The 22,814-nt window shown below is 33.4% G+C and overlaps 2 protein-coding genes across 4 annotated transcripts in view; one reads left to right on the top strand and one right to left on the bottom strand.

The window, feature by feature from the left end:
- The first annotated feature begins 1,093 nt into the window (after positions 1–1,093).
- Positions 1,094–18,034, top strand: LOC128238425 (uncharacterized). Its single transcript, XM_052954341.1, has 7 exons — positions 1,094–2,199; positions 4,082–4,211; positions 9,348–9,513; positions 11,238–12,273; positions 12,778–12,895; positions 14,331–14,485; positions 15,783–18,034. Exons 1-7 carry the CDS (start codon positions 1,220–1,222, stop codon positions 15,892–15,894), a joined length of 2,697 nt encoding a protein of 898 aa, XP_052810301.1. The 5' UTR covers positions 1,094–1,219; the 3' UTR covers positions 15,895–18,034.
- A 3,624-nt stretch (positions 18,035–21,658) lies between these two features.
- The window catches only part of LOC128237104 (uncharacterized), a 60,458-nt gene continuing 59,302 nt past the window's right edge, over positions 21,659–22,814 (bottom strand). For all 3 annotated transcript variants that reach the window (XM_052952325.1, XM_052952322.1, XM_052952323.1), the window contains exon 15: positions 21,659–21,883. In XM_052952325.1, coding sequence (XP_052808285.1) covers positions 21,723–21,883 — 161 coding nt within the window. In that variant the 3' untranslated portion in view covers positions 21,659–21,722. The remainder of the gene's footprint in view (positions 21,884–22,814) is intronic.

Raw genomic sequence — 22,814 nt, 5'->3', positions numbered from 1 at the left:
TGTCTAGTGTCTGGGGGTAATTTTATCAAGACCCCTTGGATCCCTTGGAACGCTTTCAATCCAAAAGGATTTTCAACAGAGCGTTAATGGGTCGGTTTTTCTTAAAGCATTTAAGTCATTTTCTCACTTATTTTTCTATGTATGGGAGTTCAACAGCAGTTCCATCAAGTATCAATGGATTGATTCGGTACTTATGGGAGATTTTCAACAGTACTACATGGGGCGTTCAACAGCAGTACAGGCCAGAGAGGGTGTTCCATCAAGTATAAATGGAGTGATTCTGTACAAGTTTATGGGAGATTTTTCAACTGTACTACAGGGGGCATTTCAACATCAAGTATCCAATGAGTAATTCTGTACTTATGCGATATTTTCTATATACATACAGGGGTCGGGGGAGATATCAGGAACCCTACAAATCATTCTGTACTTATGAGAGATTTTCAACATTCGTGCATGTGGACATTTCTTCAAGAAACATATATATAGACAGCGTAAATAACACATATTCATGCCTCAACAGTTACAAAAAATCAAGCAAATTGATAATGCATAATCATTCAGGTTTTTGTTTGATTAATTGAACAGTTACATGGGACGCAATCCTCTGAACAATTGGTGCTAAACAAGAATGAGTTATCTCCCGTTGATCACACCTGTATGAGTAATGAGATAAGTATTTCGATGACAAATATTGTTAACAAATAATACAATTATTTTTTTTAAATTTCGTTTCGGACAGAAAAGTAGAGAATACTTTTTATTATGAATGTCTGAGGCAAGTTCGAATCAATGTTATTTGAAGAATTGCGAATATTTTATATCACCTGGCTCTGAAATCAATGTCCCTCGTTTATAATTAGGGGCTCCACATAGGGAATTTTATGATAAATTTTCATCAAAAGGTAATTTAGCATATTCAAAATAAATAAATAAAGAGGACATCAGTGAAAATAAATCAAAATATGTAGAATAGATATAATTAATATTGTTGAATTAACTATTATCCTTCCGCTTAAATTGTATTTACCTGAAAAATTTACCTGTATACAGGTAAACACACCTGTGCGTCACCCCCGGAAGCGTCGGTTTGAATAATTGAACACATTGGGCCGCCATTTTGAGAAGACGATAAAGGAAATGGAATGACGATTTAGGAAATTTCACCAGAAAATCTTTGTAAAATGTTGTGAAATTAATTTGTTAAGGTAAACCAAATATGGAGCGTCTAAATAAGGTATTGACTGTTTGCTTTTGGGCGCTGTTAGCCCTAACATTGGTCGGTGCAGGTCCATTTTCGTGGATGGAGAAAGATGCTTTTGATGTTATCATGGACAAAATGACTTCCGTAACACCAGAAAACTGTCGTTCAAAGCCACGGTCTGAACTAGAATTGCCCAAAGATGCAGTGTCCCATGTGCCAATTTACACAAAACTGTTTAATACAAAGTTTTTCAGCAATAGATCAATGCTGATGCATATGCACAATATGGCTCTCAATCGAGCTTTCTTCTATAGCTTTATTTATCAGCGCATGAATACATCGGGGGATTTTCAGCATCAACCAGGTCTCATGTACTTGTACATGTCAGCTGCTGCTGATGTTTCAGCCAGTCAGGGTTTTATTAACGCATCCTCGCTGCTCTTCGATAATAATTGTACATACCCCAACTGGTATACAACTGTAGATTTTAATAGTACTCTGCCCCTTTTTGGGCCTAGAGCCTGGCGTGCGGACGATTACAATGAACCAACCAACTGGCTTAGAGAACCAACAAACCGTACTATTGAGGTCCAAGACTATGCTGCTGGAAGAGTCACAAATTACACGGCAGAGACTTACAAATATGCCCCATATACTCGATATGAATATGACCCCAGTGACCCCTTACAACAGAAACCATTGTTTTGGTGGCCTGATGACAAGGGCTACAAAGACTCATTGCGAAAGTTCACATATTCTGTTGGAATCAAATTCTCCAACACAACGGGAAAATTCATCCGTGATGATTACACAGGTATCCCTTTCTTCGGACCACCTCAGCCAGGACAACAAGATCAAGACATAACTATTCCCGTGCTTTTCACCAAGCCATACTACGACTGTGGGCGATCAAACCGCTGGATCACGACGATGTCGGCGCCCGTCGTTGACTACATGCTGCGATACTCTCCATGGGTCCATCTCCGAAGGCCAAGGTACGTAGAAGGGATGTGAGCAGACCTGTTGTTCTGAGTAACGAAATAAAAAGGCTTTTGCTTCAACCTCTGTTAGGTCAAACAGGCCTGGTCTTAAATATCAAACATAGCTAGTCTTAAATATTAAACATGGCTGGTCTTAAATATCAAACATGGCTGGTTATAACTTTTTAAACAGGCCTAGTTATTTTGGAAGGCAATTTAAATGTGCACTTAAAATTAGTTAATTAGAAGCTTATATTTCATTCATGTTCTTTCTTAATGGGACTGGCCAAATTATATGTACATATCCATTTTACATGTATGTAAATAATATTGAGTAAAGACATTAAAAATGACTAGGACATTGATCAGTCATTTATACTTGCTTGATGAAAATAAATCTGTAATTCTATAAGTAAAAGCATGTCTATATATTTTCACTGTTTTCAATATTTATGAAACAATTACATGTAAAGTTAAGTTTTATTTGTTTGGAAAGTTAATCAAACCTTGAAAAATAACTGACTAACTGAGGCTCATTTAAACTAAATAAAACCCTAGTTTGACAATTTCCCATTTTGCCAAGATTATTATTCAACCCTTACTGAAGCTAAAACTGAAAAATAACGATGGTAAACAACTATGGTAGACAGTTTTCATTTAATTACAAATGACAAAATATTATTTCTAGTATTATCATGTAATATTAACATAAAGCTAAATTTACCCCTATGAGCCAGACAAATCACAGACTGTAGTATAATAAATAATTATGTCTTAATTAAATAGTTATGATTAAATTGTTTGAGGTCAAATGAAAATTATAAATTATTAATTAAAACTGAAATTGTACAGTTTTATCTTTATTTACTAAATAACATACCTGTCAGGGAAAAATTATTTCGATATTTAGCAGATATTTAATTATAGATAATGAATAAAAATATTTTATTGGTCTGTAAAAGTACAATATCTAAAATATGTCAATTCAACTGTCTAGAGTTTATTGTGGAAAATGCCAATAGTTTGAAGTGTTGTTTTCTTCAGATTGGTCACAATCAATTAGTCATTACTTGTATCGCTTATGTGATATCAACGTTTATGGTCAAGAAATTACATGTTAACGGTCAAGGTCTGTTATATTAAGCGTTTTGCATTTTGCACTCAAAAGGTTTCTGTTCAACCTGATATATTTAATTTGTTAGTCCTCAAAATAATAAGAAAAAACAACTTCATAGTGTATTCCAAAGGATCCATTGCTACCTTAAAAACAGAAAAAGCCAGAGCCATTTAAATATATGATGCTCAAGCAATTATCATAACAATTAATACATCTGTAATAATTTTTGTAAGGTTTAAATTACAGATATATTTGTTTTCGTTTGTTACTATGTTGCCTTTGTTGAAAAATGATGATTGTAGTTATAAGCAATTCATGCACAGTAATATTACCTGGGCCAACAGATTACAGTAAAAAAAAGAGACTAATTTGGGGTCGAAATTCGGCCCATTCCCAATGCTAAAGCATACTTTTTACCCCCCGATGTAAATTTAAAATTCCCATTATATTTTTTAAATAAACATGATTTTTTTTTCAGAATAATAGGTGGACTTGATAATTGTTTGTACATGCTTAAATAAACATGTGTTTTGTTATTAATTAATCTATAATCAGTTTTGTATCAGTGGTCAAAATAAACACAAGTTTGCAAGCCCAGCACTTGTAAAGTGCTTTCTAGGCATGCTCAAATTCTGAATTTTATATAGCAGGGCTTGTTAAAATAAAATGATGCCAAGCAATATAAGAATAATTCAGGCTTGTTCAGCCAAAAGTCTAATTTTGATAACTGTTGAATGCAAATTATAATGTTTAATACATGTACTATTTTTTACCCTCAAGATTTGTGGCAGTGGTTGGGATGGATGGGGAGTTTGAACGTATCGACATAAACCAGTGCCCAATCAGCGAGGGAAACGCCAAGGATGAGAACATGTTTGCCGGCACTCATAGGTGTCGTCCTACAACGATGGTAAGCTAAGCTAGAGACGAAAAAAAATACAATTGGTTCAGGTTACCTGACCCTACCTACGAAATAGGGGCTGACCCCTATTATTTATTTATTTTATTGTGTGTTATAATATGTAGTTTAAAACCTTTAAAGCTTTAAAATAAACAAAAAGCCAACCTACCATACCTGTTTTTGAAAGGGTTGTAACCCTTATCAAACCTTTTTTTTTTGCCTTAGTAGGCTCAAACTTGCATAGTTTTCAGTGTTTTTTCAGCCCTTTTTGCCACCAAAATTCGACTCCATTCCTGTCATGAAAAAGTATCTAAATTTCCCCTACTTAGGTAAACGGTTAAACGTCCCCTTATTAACATCTAAACAATTAGTAAATGAAGCAATATAGTGCCAGTCATGAATATATAAATAGGTTTGTTGAATGGTTAAGAAACACATTGACATCATTCCCTTAAAAGTGGAAAAAACACTGGTTTGGTAAAAGTAATATTCATTTACCAAGACCTTTCGGACTCCAAACACTTTAAACAGCCCAACTGCATTCATAACCTGAAAATGACATCAATGTTGTCCTTATATATTATTTAGGGAGCAGTAGTGCACATTCAGAACAATACAAGAATGGTCTTATGGTATACATAAAATGTATATAGAAGTGTTATTGTCATCTCATTTCCAGCCAGTGACGGAAACCCTTTAAACCAGTCATTTAAGAATGGATGTAGCCAAATGAATATTTCGGTAGCCTGCAGGCTCCAAACAATGAATCTTTTGGACCAGAACTTCATTGCAGGCTCCTTAGGTGTTTGCCCAATGAGTACTTTAATCATGTAAGATAAGCTAATAGGATTAAAATTAATTTGTTTTATGATTTAATGGCCAGCTTAGGAAATCCAAGGGAGAGAACTTGAGTGTTTAATATAACTGGAATTGCTGTTTTTGCTGTTCATTGGATGAATGCATTCATTACCTGATTGAAAATTTAAATCACATCAACATTGGACTCTAGTTGAAATGCTTCAATGACACTTTTGAAACATTTGTCTTCTAAGAATTTCATATGCCTAGTTTATTTATGAAAGTGACACTGTATCTAAAATCAATACATACCAGTGCTGTAGCCAGACTTAAAAAAACACCGAGGCAGAATGGTCTAGGGGGGTCTGGGGGCATCCCCCCCCCCATTTCAACATTTTTAGTACTATAACTTTTGATACAGTTGGAGTTATTTCTACACGGTTTACATATATTTAGACAAAACAAATGTGCATTTAGAAAAAATTTACTGTCACAATCATATGAGGCTTTGTTACCAATACCATAAACCTACTTCTAAAAGTCACACATATAACTTTAACGTCACTTTACATAATCAATAAGTCAACATTAAACAGCATGTAGAATGTATTCTATTATATCTAATATTCAGTTTTTTTTTTCAAATATAGACATTCCGCCACGATGGTTTGTGAACATTGAGGCAAATGAAGAAAGACGAAAATAGTTATTTTTAGAGTTATAGAAATTGTCATGTGCCGAAAAAACACCGAGGCAGCTGCCTCGGTGTGCCTCAGTGTAGCTACAGCACTGCATACACATAAATTTTTAGTGATAAACCTTAACTTCTTACTAAATAATGCATTGATGGAAAATATTAATTACTGATGACAATTTAGATTGTGACAGTGTTTTTTATAGCTGAAAACGCACAAATAATAAATGACTGTTGAGTGCTAAAATATTTACAGTGATCAACTATGCAATCACAAAATAGAAATACTACATGTTTTCTGCACCTTGTTTTCAAATTAAACTTGGTATTTTTCATAAGAAGCATTGTTTCCGATATTTATTAATCCTTTTAATGAAATCAAATCAATTGAATTAATAGTGGTACATCATATTTTGGAGTCGGAGTGCCTCTTTAAGAAACAATAAAATTGCCTTTATTGAGAATGTATATTCAGAAAAATACCCCCTGCCTATATAACTATATTATTATACAAAAGTGCATTGGGCTTTCTTCTGCAGACTTCCATCTAGCTTTTTTCTGGCCCAAAACAATTGAAGAATTTACTCAACAACAAAGTTCATTGTTAGGTTGTTATTTCAAGTGCCATTTGATTTAAGACACTTCATGTAATCCTTTATAAGTTATTTCAAAATTCAAAAATTAATACAATGAAACTTATTTACATGACCATGCAAATCTTTATCGCAAATTGTTTATTGAGGAGGCTATTAAAAGTTTATGATGTGTTTGGTATGTGGTTACTATTGAACCAAGCTAATCATACAATCTTAATAATATTTCCGTCCATAATCTTTGTTGGAACAAAAGTTTTATGGGGATGATAAATTTCTATGCTTTGTTCCATCAACAATAGTAACATGAATTAAATATTTAATTTCATCATTGCTTGGGGACTTGCCTATAGATATTGATACCCATTCTGAAATGATTTGTTTAGAGCTTGTTAAATGTTTCAGGTAATATAAGACTATTATCAGGCTGGGGGGGGGGGGGGGGTTAAGTTTTCATTTTCAAGTGAGTTTTTTAGTTTTTAGAGTGAACATGGCTTGGGCCTGAAAAAAACTACATTTGGTTCAGGTAACCCAACCGTACATACAAATAAGGTGCCGACCCTACAGTCAGTTGTTAAAAAAAATGTGTTTAAAGAGGTAGTTTAAAGCCTCTTTTTTCTTTTAATAGTAAAGAATAAAATGTGTTTTTCGCTTTTAACTATACTAGTGATGCTAGTATTGATCGTAAAGATGTTCTTAAGCATATCATTTATAGTTTTGGGCTACAGAAAAATCTTAAGAAACAATTTGCTTAATAAAAAAAGAAAAGAAAGATTTTCAGACCTGTGACCTGCCTACCAGTATTTCTTAACATGAAACAAGAAACAAACATATTATTTTAACACCTAACATAAAAAATTCATGGATTTTTTTTCCATGAACTGAAACCATTTCTCAATATTCATCTGGAAAATGTTAAAACAAACAAATTTTGAAATATATTTATTTAGCCTTTGCAATAATTGTACATTGCATTCCGGCAGGCGACATATCTGAATCATGAAATTCTGGTTATAATAATACAAAATGGAAAACCTGAATATTTAATCAATGAATATTAAGAATGGACATTAATTCTGATCGAGTCTCAATTTTATTGATATGCGGATTTCTGAACAAACAATTAATCAAACTTTTACTTGATCTAAATATTGACTCATAGTCTATTGTTACAGCTAATAATGGAATACTAATCCATTGATCCACAAAGAAAATTGTCCATTAAACGTTTGTTTTCCCAGAGATTTTCGCAACTTGATTGGTTGTTTATTTTACCTGATATTGATTTGTAGTAAACACAGACAATTTAATGGAAAAATATTGAAATCTGCATTTTGGATGAATAAATGTCTGAAAAACTACTTGAACAGGTTGTCACACTGATTGAATGTGTATTGTGAAGGGAATTGCATTAAAATGTCAATTTGGGCTGTTTATTTCAACTCCAAGTCCAGTAAGTTTGAAAAGTGCCATAAACCCTATGTTTGGTTGGATATGAGGGGTATAAATTAGAAAGTTTCTAATTGATCCAAGTACATTCAAGCAAGCTGTTGAGAACAGTCTGTACTGGATTGAATTATGGATTGATAAAGGTTTGTGGCTTTTTTTTTTCGTTATAAGGATATGTTTTTTTGTACAATGAATTAATTTTCATGCATGAATCATAATTAGTTTTGTCATTAAAACAGCCATATTAAAGTGTGCTTGTAAAGAAACTGTTGGTAAAATACAACTTAAGAAATATAATTTGACAGGGGAATTCACTGATATGATTAAAGATCATTTTTGGATACTTTTTGAAAGCCCAAAAGGTAATTTAGCTTTTTTTAACAATCATAAGTTTTTGGATAGCTTTTTTACAGAATTCTTCTGATTGCATTTTATGTTAGTTCAAAGTAAATATTAAGTGAATTAATTGTCCAAATAATTTTTCTAACTCGATTGCCATTGCGATTTCAAAATATTTCGTTTCAAGTAATAATATCAAAATATCCTTCTTGTAAACAAGAGTTGCAAATCAGTTTTCAAACAATATAAAATGCTCCACAGTGCTCTTCTGCACCATTTTAGGAAGATTTGGTCAGGGTCTTTCAAATTGGGAAAAAATATGTTGCTATGTCTCAATTTGTGATTTCCCACTTTTGCTTTAGGTATACATTAAAGACCTGGAATGCTTTAAGAAATAAACAAAGAGTGTAAACTATTCTAAAAGGTTAGTTTATATATAAAAAAAATGTTTTATACCCAGACACCTTTTTGTGCAGTGTGATTTCTGTAAAATATATTTTTTCAACCTCAATTTTATATCTTCCTATAAAAGAGAAAAATCAAAATGGCAAATTTTCTTTCTGTAGTAAAATCATTTGTACCATCATTGACCAGGAATGAGTTGGAATTTTGGCCTTAAATTGGACAGAAAACACACTGATTCATGTCTTTTGTTTGAAAAAAGAAGCATTTATTTTACATGAGTTTCATATGATTGCCGATATCATTGTTGCTCAAAATTGCTTGAAATTACCTGTCTTAAATTCTATATACATAATGTGATGCGGGTGACAGCTGTTTGAATGTACATTGTTTAGAATTGATGGCATAGAAAAAGCAGAATAACTGTAATTTGATCCAAAGTAACAGTTGTTTATGATCCGGTGTTTGAAATTTTATTTCTTTCAAAATAGGATGGCTGTATTTTTTTTTTAATAAAGTAGTAGTTCCCAGCTTGGAGAGTACCTTGATATTGTTACCCTAGCTTCGTCACACTTTGTATTGTTTGAGGTATTTTCAATCCTATAACTTTTAATTGGTATGGTTTCCGGCGAGGAGGGTAGTATTTTCATTCCTGAAACTTTCATTTATATTGTCAAATAATTCACATTTTCTGTTTAAGACAATTTACAAGTATGGTTTCCAGCATGGAGAGTAGTATTTCCAGTCCTAAAACTATTATTATTTCAGTGTTAGCCAATAAGCTGGTATGGTTCCCAGCATGGAGAGTAGTATTTTTAATCCTATAAATATAATTTATAATTTATATTATCTAATAATTTCCATTTTCAGTGTGAGCCAATAAGCGGGTATGGTTTTCGGCGTGGCGGGTACCAGTGTGTCTGTCTGCCTGGGTACTACTACCCATGGTGGCACTATGGGCCGTTCCAGGGTTGGGAAATCGAACAGGCAACTTGGGAAGAGTACCAGAGTGGGTTTGACTGTCTTAAAGTGGAAAGTAAGTTGTAAATGATTTACTTTGATGGTTAAAGGTTTTTTTCTTAGTTTTTAACTTATTTATTTTAAAATGATTGTGAATCAAGGTATAGCAACATCATATCAATCACTCCCATGCACAATTTAAGGCGAGTATTGAGTTGTGGAGGGAAATCAGAGTATATACCCGGAGGAAACCCACTTGTCCGGCTTGGTGACCACCAACCAAACTCACTTGCGCCAGGCCAGGAATTGTCATTCTTTAAAATTTAAATGTTACCAGACTGATTTTCTTTCCATTGGCATGTCTTTTGATATTTTGAAGAGAAAAAGTTGAGGTATTGTGCAAGGTGTCTTTGGAGTCAATGGAAGCATAGTGTGAAAGTTTTATTTTGCCATAACTCAGAACAATATATATATCCATTCAGCAAGGCCCATCACTCTGTCTTTAATAACTATTTTTTGACTGACAGTCATCAGGACAGCGTTTTAAACACAGTGCTCTAGTAAGTTATGTGCCAAAGTACAAAGAAAGCAATACTTTTTTAAGCCCAAAAACTTAAGATTTAGTTGGGAGGAAAAACATAAATAATTTGACACAAGACAACAGGTTCAAGCTGTATAGATGTTGAAGACATGGTATTTATATCAATGTGTCAAAATTAATGCATTAATAATAATAAATGGAAATGTTTGTTTATTAAAAAGCTTGTTGTGGTGTAAGTGTGCAGTTGTTGAAATGATTAAGTTTTATTTTGGGGAATAAGGCCGAATTTCAACTGCCAAATCGTCTGAAAAAAACCCAGTGTAATACAATGCAATTATTTTGTCTTGACATTTGTTTTGTTAAATAGAAATAAAATAATGAAATTGTGTCGGTCAGTTAAGAGCATTTAACATACTATAACTGCAATTTTGCTGTTAACAAATGAAATGGAAATTGCATGTAATTACAGTCATAACTTTTGACAGAAGAGCGATAATATAGCCCAAAGCATATGTTAGTTAATTCATTGTTGAATTGGAAAGGAGAAAATCACTATTGCTGTTTAGAATTGCTTATTAAATATTCATATAGTAATCAATTAAGATAAAAAAAAATCCAATTCTTTGCACAGGTAACTAAATGCTTCAAGCTATAATTAACAGTACTATGCATGGTTATTACAAATGAAAATGTGTAATATTTGTTTTTCAATTTTTAATTGAATTATCAATTTTTTTCTGTTCCCTGTGGCATAAAAATGTAACCATTCAAAAGTTTCATTAACTGATAGAATCACATTATTTTATGGTCAGAATTTTGTTATAAAAAGAAAACTGCTATATACTTCGAGTTGTAGTTGGCCAATTTGCACTGAATTGTGAAGTTGGCTTGGTTTTATGCCATTTAATTACAATGGATAATGTAAGAAAATGAGAAACTTTCTTTTTGAAAGTGCCTGAATTGTTTCTAGATGTTATTTTCTTTTTAAAGGGCAAATTGGAATAATCACAAATATTGTTATTTTGAATTCTAAAAGAGTAGAAGTGTCCTAAATTATTTAACATATTTCCATTCAAAAACAGCTCTGACTTAATTATATATATAATAGATCATTTCTGCGTGCAGAAATAAAATCTGCGCTGTTAATAAATAATGTATGTACGTAATATTTTTTTGTAGATCATAATTCTGATTTGATTACCATTGAAACAATTCAATATGAAAGATTTTTTTATATTTCTTGGAACAACTTTTTTCAGATATGCTGGTGGTACCGATCCAGTCTCCAGAGTTTGTTACACGTCGGAAACGTTCTACCGATCTCCTCGTCAACAAGAAAAATGAGTTCATGGCCATCGTCAGTGCACCAGTTGAGATGTCAGCGAATCCCAAACTCCGTCTTGTCGCCAAGCGCAAGAGAAGGGATGCGAGCTCGGAAGATATCGACATGACCCTTCAGATTCGTCAGAAATTTATAAAAAGATATGCGGAGGAAACGCCACACATTCGTAAAAAGCGAGAATCATTTGAAGTCGGGTCGTGGAACCGTATGATGGACATCAGAAAAAGGTTTTATGAAATTACAGCTGATACTTGTGGAAGTTATGAACCGACCGATCGATTCTTGCCTGGTGATGCTGGTTACGGTGTACAGACACAATTTGAGCCACAAGGAAGGACAGCCCTCCGATTGGCTCATTTTCTAAGCAATTTCCTACAAAACGTTGATGAATATGAACAGTTTGGTAATCTGAAAGGAGACCGACGTTTGAACGAGACACACATCTTTGGAGAAGTTCTGGCCATGGTGATGGGTGACTTTAAAGTACTAAGTGCTGGTGCTTTTTTTGACCAGTACAAATTCCGTGTGGCTCCGCCTGTTAACACCACCGATCCTAGGTATTCAAATACCCTCACGAGAGAGTTTTTCGGTCCGTACTCGTTCCGACAACAAAACAAGGCAGACGGTCTTGATTCGTACAGAGCTATCGACACAGCTGGCCTTCAAAACAGATATGTTGATGAGCTATGGTTTAAACGCATGAAACATCGCTGGTTGACAAATTTCCATGTTCTGAAGAAATTCATTGATAAACCAATGATCAGATCCTCACCAAACTCGACAAGTTCGATAAGATTTGAGCATTACCCAATCACGTACAGGGCTCCAAGTTATGAAGATGGGGAGTGGTTAAGACCCGAGTTCAAATGTGACGGGATGGTCGATGACTGGGTGTCTACATATGTCGTACCATTCTTTGGCCTGAACAGCGTCAAGACGCAGATTGAATTTAAGTAAGAAGAATTTTTCTTCCATTAAAGTTATTTGTATTAAACATAGTCATTCATATCAAACATTCTCTATGTCATTCTATGACAAAAACCTTAGAATCCTGTTCAGACAAACTTTTATTACAAAATCATGTAGCCAAGAAGAATACACAAAATAATTGTTTTATCTAAGTAACCAGTAATTATTCTTACAAATGCATGTTATATAATTCTAAAAATAACATTATTTCAATTCAGTTTAATAGTTTATTTGTAAAACTAAAGCCACAGCCCATGTATTATTTATAATAGATATAATTAAACACTAGCTCAATGAGCATTTGTGATACTAGCAATGCGAGTGATTGATGTTAAATACCAAAAATGCAACAAAAAATAGAATAAATACAAATACTTACATCAGCCAATAAATATTGTCTTTGTAATTAATAGAGATGGTTAAGTGACTCCTATAACAAAATTATTTGATATTGCGTGTGTAACCATTTCCTTATTTTATTTTACCAGAGGAGTTATCTCGGTTGATGTAAAGCTGAAAGAACTTGACCTTAACCAATGTCCGGCAGACTTCTACGTGCCAAATGCCTTCAAGAATACAGCCAAATGTGACTTCAAGTCTCAATATGTAAGTACATTGATTATGTTATAATTATGACAATGTAATTACCTGTGACATTATTATCTGCAAAATCAAGCCATTGGTGAACATGATGCAACGCATTAGAAACCACCCTTTTTCTTCAACACGATGATTTATTAAGAGGGACAGTGGCTTTTTAATTTTGCTGTCAATTAAGGAAAAGGGAAAGTAAAAATCAAACGCTCAAAATGTCAGCCTGTTCAATTAACAATATTTTTCCGATGTTACTTGGTTATTGCTGATTGCGTTACATGTAGATTTTAATTTTTAATTTCGTTTACATGACGCGGAGGAAAGTAATGTTTTAAAAGAAATTGATCTTTAGACAACAAATGCTTGGAGATCAGTGTGAAAATGAGATATTGGAAACTTAATTAAACAGGGAAAAAATAACATGAAAAAAATCTATTAAAAGAAAAATCGAAAGAAGGCCTATACTTTAATTTGCAATAGACAGTATATGATAATCCTGCAGACAAGATTGATCACATATCTACACAACCTTTGCTTTGGTCAGAAGAATTTGTTCTTGGAAGGATGATTGCTTGTGAGCCCTTCGGAGACAGGTTCTTACAAAGATGAGAAATGCTGTTGCCATGGTAAACACATACATTTATCCTTGGATACACAAATATGAAAACAAGAAATGAGGATGCCGGTTTTGGGTGCTCAACTACAAAATACTAATGAAATTTAAAACCTGACATGATATTCAGTAATCCAAAAGAGAGGAGTTGGTTTTCGGCACTCAGGGATGGAATACTATTGAAAACTGCACATGGATTTCAGTTCTTTTGGAATCCAGAAATGAGGAGTAGGTTTATGGCTTTCAACGATGGTATACAGAAGATTCATAAGCATCTTGCAGGCACCATTGATGCAGGGGTGGTTCTTGGCACTGGCGGAATAATCACGAAATATACACAGTGGTTGTTCTCTGGTGCCATCAATCACTTTAAGCAATCTCGTGGGTGAAAAGTGAAAATTTTGAAAAACCTGAAGAAAAATAAGCTGAGGGCGGCGAGGTCCTTTATGGGTCGAGGGCAATGCCCTGGCTAGAGTCAAGGATACATGATTGTTCTGATGCTCCTGAGATTTGAAATGGTCAGGTAAACTGGACAAGCATCATCAGAGGTTCCATTCATATTCAAACCAACATCGTACTTGGATGGTGGTCGTCTAGTATGCTATCCTGCTAGAAATTTGGAGCTTGAAGCTTGCTAACACTGGATTTATTTTTTTTATGGAACCGTTTGTGTTCTTATTTTGTTTAGAACATTCAAACACATAGTTGTATATATATGCAATCCTGTATTCTAAGCATTGTATGTAACTTCAAATATCTGTTACTGGTAATATTTGTGTTTAAACCCACAAGTAATGACTTCACAAAATAATGCAATATTTTCCTGTATTTCAGTGTGTGCCTCTCCCAGGGAAGGGCTTCGAGCAGGGCGCGTACAAGTGCGAGTGTCGACAGGACTATGAGTACCCGTTCCAGGATCTCTCCTGGTTCTTCCACGGTCAGACGATGGAGGAGGAATGGAGCAAACTAGTAGATGGCAAGCCTAATAGGTAAGGGGGAATTTTGTTTATCCCAGGGCCAAAAAAATGGTTTGGATAGGTTTAAACACCCATTTCAAGTCATCATTGGGGAATGGCATTAAAATAATCCTCTGTATACACTCAAAACCCAAAGGGTACAGAATTTAGAAAAATCAGCTCTCTATGTGCTTCTCAAATAATTTATGCTCTCCTTGAGCCAATTTATGAATACTGTGAGCAATAGTGTACAAGTTTTCAAGGTTGAAAACTTCATATTAAAATACACTTCTATTTTATCAACAAGCTATAAAAACAGTAGGGTCGGCACCTATTTCGTAGAAAGGGTCGGTAATCTGAACCAAAATTTTGTAGGGGGGCCGAGCTCAATAACAAATCAAATATCCATTCCATGGGCCTGTTTCAATAAAAGCATAAGATCGTTAATCTTGAAGCATCTTGTTTTTTGGGCGTACACAGGGTTTCAATATACGTCATAAGGACAATACATACATTCTGCCCATTATTATACAGGTGTACCCAAGTACTCTTAAGCAGTGTAGTTTTTATGACAATGATATGTTATTGAAACGTTGCCTGGCCGCCAGGTTGTGGTTTCAATACAGGATCTTGATCGTAAATTTGTATGAGGAGCACAAATGCAAATACCATTTTTTCTATCTTCAAGTTGTGTGAATTTTTGAAATGGCTAGAGTACAGTTCACACATAAATGTAGTGAAATAAGGGAAATGTCGCTATTTAGTTCAGATCTTTATTTAAACAGGCGCCAGATCTTTTTCTGGTTCTTATAATATGTGAGGTTTTTTAGCACTAACATTTTAATGCCCTTAAAAGCTGCTATACAGTTGCTATGTCCATTCATCAATCCATTGCACTGTAACATCTGGTCTCGGCCATAATGGGGGCATTTTTCAAGTTCCTGTGACAATAGCCATTGTTTGGGTTGAAAAACTATAGGTTTTATCATAGCTTTACTGTTGTGGTGCAGTTTAGTGAGAAAACAACCTCATTTCTAAATGGCTTGGTCCACAAATAACATTATCTATTACACTGGCTAAAATATTTCTTGAGTTGTGGCTCTTGGACAACGGAGAAAAAACAGCATGGGTTTGGCACCTGTTTAAAGGTCTCCTGTTATTGTTGTTGTTGCCAAAAATAACGTAGATTGCATTTTTTCCTGGTAGTGAATGTTTAACTCAATCAAGGCGACTTTTAAATACATATTGCTTCAAAACCAGTTTGAAATTAAATAGCCCTAAATTATTTTGATATTTGCAAAGCTTATGTTGGAATTCTTGTTGATTTCAGGTACGATACACTGAAGTGCCGAGTTGCTGGGGCATCTGGTCTAACCTTCAGCTGGACATTGATGCTGATTACCATGGCAACCATGCTGTTTGGAAAACATCAGTTTTCATAGAGATTTTATCACTTAAATCATCATCATCCTCTATTATTAGCTCAAATGTTTATTACTCATGATGTGTGTTTTAACAAGTGGCAAAGCATCATATAATAAAAAATGATATATTTTTTAGTTTAAGCTTTCGCCTTTATTTTGGTTTATAAATTTTATCATAAATATTAGATTATATTTGAAAGACATTTTGGTGACGTTTTTAGAAGTGCTATTATAAAACTGGTATATTCAATAATTAGACACAAATACATTCCACTATCCAGGGGTCAAATAAAATTGATTTCAGCAAATCACTTTGAGCAATTATAACCGTGGAATAGTATCATAAAAATCAAGATTATAAGTGCATTGTATTCATTTGTATATAAACTCGGACAATTGAATGTACTCTGGACATTTTATCATTATACAGTGTTATTTTCTGATTCTCATAACTGTTGTATTCTGAGCTTTACATTTAAAACAGACCATGCCCAAATATCACAAAAGTACTTGAGTCAAAAATCTCAATCTCAACTGATTTAGTATATACAACATCAATATTTATTTAATTATAGAAGTTTTTACCCTTTTCGAAGCCTATTTTCTAATAGAATGTGTTGATAAAAACCTTTTGTCAATATTCCAAAGAAACTTTATTCTTGAGAAAAACTACATACTTGAGTATTTGCTCAAGAACAATGATTTGTACACAATTACTTTTCTAATTATAGAATCATTTTTCTTTTGGAACCTTGACCTATGTTTTGAGTCCACATAATCAATACAAGGATACATTTCTTAAGAGAGTAAAAACATGATTGATATTGAAAAACCTATGATGTGATGTGGTAAAGAGAGTTGAGTCTGAGATTTGATTTAAGTATGTTAGGAATATTAGGGCCATAATTATTTCTTCCATATTTCATTTCTTTCACTGTGATCTACATTGGTTTTCTTCAATGTTATGGTTTTAATGGACAATTATTATGCACATTATGTAAATAATTCATTATTATGGAGCCATCTGAAGTTTCTGAGGAGGGTATCTTATTTTCCAATTCATTTGTTCTTGTTTGTAATGAGACAGGGCTGTGTCTTGGGGCCGATTTCATCCCAGTTGTTGTTTTTTAAGTTTGTCAACTTGCAAAATTCCTCTTTTTAGCAAAACTTATGCTAAATTTCCTCTCTTTTGGGGCCCTGTTCCTCAAATATAGGATGACAGCCCTATGAGATATATTCAGAAACAAACACGACTTGAAATATTTGAATTTACCAGTTAAAATCTTTATTTAAAATTCTGCCAAATTCTCAATGAAATGAATTTTATGATGTTACGATATTTTGTAATACCCTCCTTGATAAGATTGATGGCACCCGTGTGTATATTGTATTTTAATCATATTGGTATTTTGTATTTTAATCATATTCCTATTCTGATTATATATGTTATGTTTTCTTTATCTAAGCATTGGCAATAATGCTTTTATTTAAAATTGTAAATATCAATTCGCAAGTTGTTTCATTTTTAATGCATAAATGTTTTCTTAACATTCTGTAAATATAATAGAAATAGTGTCAAACACGAAATTTATCATTGTCCAGGTTGTAGATTTTATGTTACCTATTAAAGTTTTACCTGATTAAAGAATCGTTCCAGTTGTATTATATTTTAAAGAATCAGAGAAAAATAACTACCTGCCCTTTCTCTCAAATTTCTTATTATTTGTTCACAATATTTTTGGATTATTTTTACAAGATGATAAAATTCTTTAAAATAAGTTTGTTCAATTTATTTTCATGAACATATGCCAACACGTTTAATACCTTAAAAATGGTAAAGAATTTAATAGATTTAACCTGTTTAAGATAAATTTGACCTGTTTAAATATCATTTATCCACAAAGGCAATGTGAAAATATCTGAGAATTGTGAGTTTCTAACAGTTTATTTTACATCTTATCTATAATCTTCAACTATATAATGAAATCATTTTTTTATATTCATATATATATATAATATTGATTTTCTACTTTTTGCGGAAAGTAACAAGTGTGATATTTGTAAAAAGATTGTATATAATATTAATTTTAGACACTGCATACAATGTACATTCCATATTTTTGTACTAAATCTTTTAAATAAAGTTTATACACTCAAATTGTTCATTTTTGTCACTGTAAATTATAAAAAGTTGATAATGTTTGGGAAGACCTGATTTTAAGCTCGACTATTTGAAGAATATGGAGAGATATACTACTCACCCAAACGTCGGCGTTGGTGTCACACCTTGGTTAAGGTTTTGCATGCAAGCACACATAGATTAATATCTCAGCAACTACTTGAGGTATTGCATTGAGACTTTATACAATGGTACTCAACCATACAATCTACTTAATGAACGAAGTCAGATAACTCTTAGTTGCATTTAATGCAAATAATAGGCCTTTATTATTCGACTAAGAAATTAGAAATTCTGGTGAAGGTTTTGGGTGCAAGCACACATAGGTTAATATCTCAGCAACTGCTTGAGGTATTGCATTGAGACTTAATACAATGGTACTCAACCATCCAACCTACTCAATTAACCCAAGTTAGATAACTCTTGTTTGCATTTAATGCAAATAATTGCCCTTTATTATTCGACTTAGAAAATTCGACTTTTCGAAGAATATGGAGAGCTATACTACTCACCCAAGCGTTGGCGTCACACCTTGGTTAAGGTTTTGCGTGCAAGCACACATAGGTTAATATCTCAGAAACTACTTGAGGTATTGCATTGAGACTTAATACAATGGTTCTTAACCATCCAACCTACTTAATTAACCAAGTTAGATAACTCTAGTTTGCATTTAATTAAAATAATAGGCCTTTATTATTCGACTTAGAAATTCTGGTTAAGGTTTTGCATGCAAGCACACATAGGTTAATATCTTAGCAACTACTGGAGGTATTGCATTGAGACTTGATACAATGGTACTCAACCATCCAACCTACTTAATTTACCAAGTTAGATAACTCTACTTTGCATTTAATGCAAAAAATAGGTCTTTATTATTCGACTTAGAAATTCTGGTTAAGGTTTTGCGTGCAAGCACACATAGGTTAATTTCTCAGCAACTACTTGAGGTACTTCATTCAGACTTGATACAATGGTACTCAACCATCCAACCTACTTAATTAACCAAGTTAGATAACTCTAGTTTGCATTTAATACAAATAATTGCCCTTTATTATTCGACTTAGAAATTCTGGTTAAGGTTTTGTGTGCAAGCACACATTATTTAATGTCAAAGCAACTACTTGATGTATTGCATTGAAACTCGATACAATGGTACTCAACCATCTAACCTACTTAATTAACCATGTAAGATAACTCTAGTTTCATTTAATGCAAATAATTGTCCTTTATTATAATTCTGGTTAAGGTTTTGCGTGTAAGCACACAGGTTTATTTCTCAGCAACTACTTGATGTATTGCATTGAGACTTTATAGAATGGTATTCAGCCACTCAAAGTAATTGAATAACCAAGATATATAATTGCCCTTTATCATTAGACTTAAAAATTCTGGTTGAAATTTTCCATGTAACCACATTTATGTTAATATCTCAGCACATCATGTATTGCATTGAAATCTAATCTAACCGTGATCAATGCATGTTTCGTCAAAACTTTTCAATCCTTACACTGAAAAGCGGCTGAATAGTCGAGCGCGCTGTCTCTGTGACAGCTCTTGTTATTAAAGTTACCCAATAACTTTAGACGCTTATTCCATTGGTCAGAATATGTATGGGCAGAATATCTTGGTCAGGATCCATAACCAGCCATGTTGCCTCAGTCACACTCCAGAGTTGACCCTTGAATTGGCAAATAACCATTTTCAGTGTCTCTTTTTATTTGGCTAACATAAATTACAACCTGGTCTCACAAAACTTTGTGTCCTAAAAATACGTACTCTGCAACAGTTGGCACTTTTGTTCCAAGTATTTGGGTGTAGTTTGTTCCACATAAGGATATTGACCAAAATAATTTCAAAACTAGCTCCGAGCTGTAACAAAATATTAAAAAAAAAAAATTGAGGATAACCATGACCATTGAAAATAAAATCTAGGTATTAAATTTTACTAATAATTGAGGATCTCTGTTTTGACTATCATAATTCTTCAAAAGTTGTCTTCTTAAAATTCCAACTGGAACTTCACGAGTCGGATGTGTCGCCTGACAAACTATTTACTTTCGACATTATAGCTGTCAGATTGGCATTTTATTCATTTATAGACAATGATGTTGCCTTTCAAGTGTAGGTGGCATTTAAACTAAAGGTAACAACGTTAAGCCCGACAAAAATTAACAACGAAAATTAACAAAGGGCAATAACTCTAAAAATATGGAAGCAAGAGTTACGGTTCTTGTGCACTGCACTTGCCCTCAATTAGATCTATCTACCTATTAAGTTTCAGGTTGATAGTTTACCAGATATGCCCCGGACAAGTGAAAACGGGACGTGACCGCCACCGCCGCTGACAAAAGTTACCCCTTTATGTTGCCTAGTCAGGCGACACAAAAATGGGATATGGCCATCATGAAATATGTTACTACTTGCATTATTGTTTAACATTTATGTGACCTTAAAGTGACACTCTTATTCAAAATCAATACACACACATGTATAACAAACATCAATTTTGAGTGATAAACCTTTAACTACTTACTAAATAATGCATTTATGAAATTTGTTAATTACTATAACAAGATTGTAACCGTGTGTTTAATAGCTGAAAATGCACAAATATCAAATGATTGGTGATTTAGTGTGATCAACTTTCATCTCATAAGGTAGAAATACCGTGTTTTCTGCACCTTTCTTTCAAATTAAACTCAGTATCCATCACGAGACATTTTATTTTGGTATACGGTAATAAAACAATTGTATTAAATGTGGTAAATCTATTTGCGAGTAAGAGAGCATCTTAAGCCAATAGTAATCCTCCATGGTTTCCCTATAAAACCATCCTCAAGAGTTACAGAAAGGCCGTGCCTTTTAGCTTGGGGATTATGGGTCTTGTGACAAATCATCGAAGTGAGGTGGTGTTATTTTAAAATCAAACTTTAGCATTAAGTTGCATCCATGACACTAAAGTTCAATGGCAACACAGACAAATAAACTACTTCTCATAATCACTGTAAAGCAGCTATGATGAAGAAAAATATCCAATTTACATTTAAGGGACTCGTTCATGGTTTGTAAAATACTCTTTTTACAGATAACAAAGTGTGGCAAATTATTAGTAGTGTTAAAACTAAGATATGGCTGGAACTCTTTAACAAATGTAGATATATACGCTTTAATATTATTAAGTCCACAATTTTGAAAGGTATTACTTAAGCGATTCAACAAAAGGCTGTAATGTGATTGGTGCATTAACATTATCACGAGATGATGCCAATGTTTGCAATAAAAGTTTAAATATCCATCAGCATAGTACGAGTCCCTGTGTGTGAGTGGATAAGTTATCAGGCTTCTATTGTTTTCTCGAGTTAAGACTGTACTGGTGAGGGCTCACTTCCCATTTGGAGGTTGTATTTTTAATACTTGGTGTATTTTTCTGCAATTTTGGTATCATAAGAGTAAAATAATTTTAATATAAGTGTTTTCAGATGTATGCATTTCCGAGAATTTATTTTGGTGCCAAAACATAAATTAGGTGTTCACACTGAAAAAACAAGCAATAACTCTCCAGTATCCGCTACATAAGTGGGAAGAAATAACAAAACACAAAAAAATAGTTATTTACACATTTATATACAAGAACCATTACATTTTAAAACAAAAACCATCACGCCTGTCACCGAGAAAACTGTCTCTTCGCTCCACCTCCCTGAAACTTCTTCCCTCCTCCGACCTGCTTGAAAACATTGGCCTTGAACCCATGCTTGTGTTTGTTATACCCCGCCCCCTGAGGGCCACGCCTACTCTTGTTGGCTCCACCTTTACTGCCATGTACATCTGAGAGTTGTGGTTAAGGCAAAAACATGTACATCATTATGGTATTGGAAAGAACAAAATAAAAATATTGATTTTGAAAATTAACTCAAACAGTATTTATTTATTGTACATTTTAACCTAAATGTTCAGCCAATTAAATTTTCCTACTAAAGAGTCAAGTATCGCACTAGAATTGAAATTTCAAAACTTAACAGACATCAATTCATTATTTGGTTCCCTGTCTGATGAAAACACTTCCAAGTCCCTTCTAAGCCTTTAAAAATTTTCACAATAAGTTCATAACTATTTATAAGGCCTTAAAAGAACCCTGTGTTAAGGGCAACCCAACCGCATCTATTAAAACCCCAGTCACAAGCCTCGAGTTTTTTCAACTATAGGAAATTACGATTTTCCTACTTTTAGGCACGTTGACCATTTGTGTTGATTATAATTATTTCACATCATACCGAAATGTTATGGTAAACATTGGCAACATGCTTTGCTGTTTTGACTGGAGAGTCATTGGGTTTCATGGTGGTTTGTAGTATGGACTTATAAAAGGTGGAATTTTTTTCAGAATATTTAGTCTTCAGTGTTGCTAAAGAATGTGCATTATTTTAAAGATTTTTTTTTAATAAAAGCCTAGTCGCAATGGAAATACAGCATGAATATGTACGTTCAAAACAAAACTTAGGTAGACTTTGTGACTTGTCTATCAATGTTTTATGACAAATGTAGAGAAAATTGATGTATTGCCTCAAAAAAATGTGTTGTGGCCTAATATCAGCAAAAATTATTGTGATTTCTCACAATTTAGGGAATGGGGCCAGTGTAATTTGAATTGTCAAAAAGCGAGTCATAAATTACAGGGATGTGATCGACCTGGCAGCCGGAGGGCTGAAACATTTTCCGCCATGGGTTTATGGGGCGCTCTTTGGGTCAAAAGCGCACT

The sequence above is a fragment of the Mya arenaria genome, chromosome 6, assembly GCF_026914265.1.
Source record: "Mya arenaria isolate MELC-2E11 chromosome 6, ASM2691426v1".
Classification (NCBI taxonomy): Eukaryota; Metazoa; Mollusca; class Bivalvia; order Myida; family Myidae; genus Mya; species Mya arenaria.
Note: the sequence above shows the minus strand (reverse complement) of the source record. Positions and strands in the feature narration are given on the sequence as shown.

Excerpts from the sequence above, each read along its gene's own strand:
- LOC128238425 (XM_052954341.1), top strand. The coding sequence starts at position 1,220 with ATGGAGCGTCTAAATAAGGTATTGACTGTTTGCTTTTGGGCGCTGTTA. Across the intron at positions 12,274-12,777 it reads AAGACGCAGATTGAATTTAA|AGGAGTTATCTCGGTTGATG; the intron begins GTAAGAAGAATT and ends TTATTTTACCAG. Across the intron at positions 12,896-14,330 it reads GTGACTTCAAGTCTCAATAT|TGTGTGCCTCTCCCAGGGAA; the intron begins GTAAGTACATTG and ends CCTGTATTTCAG.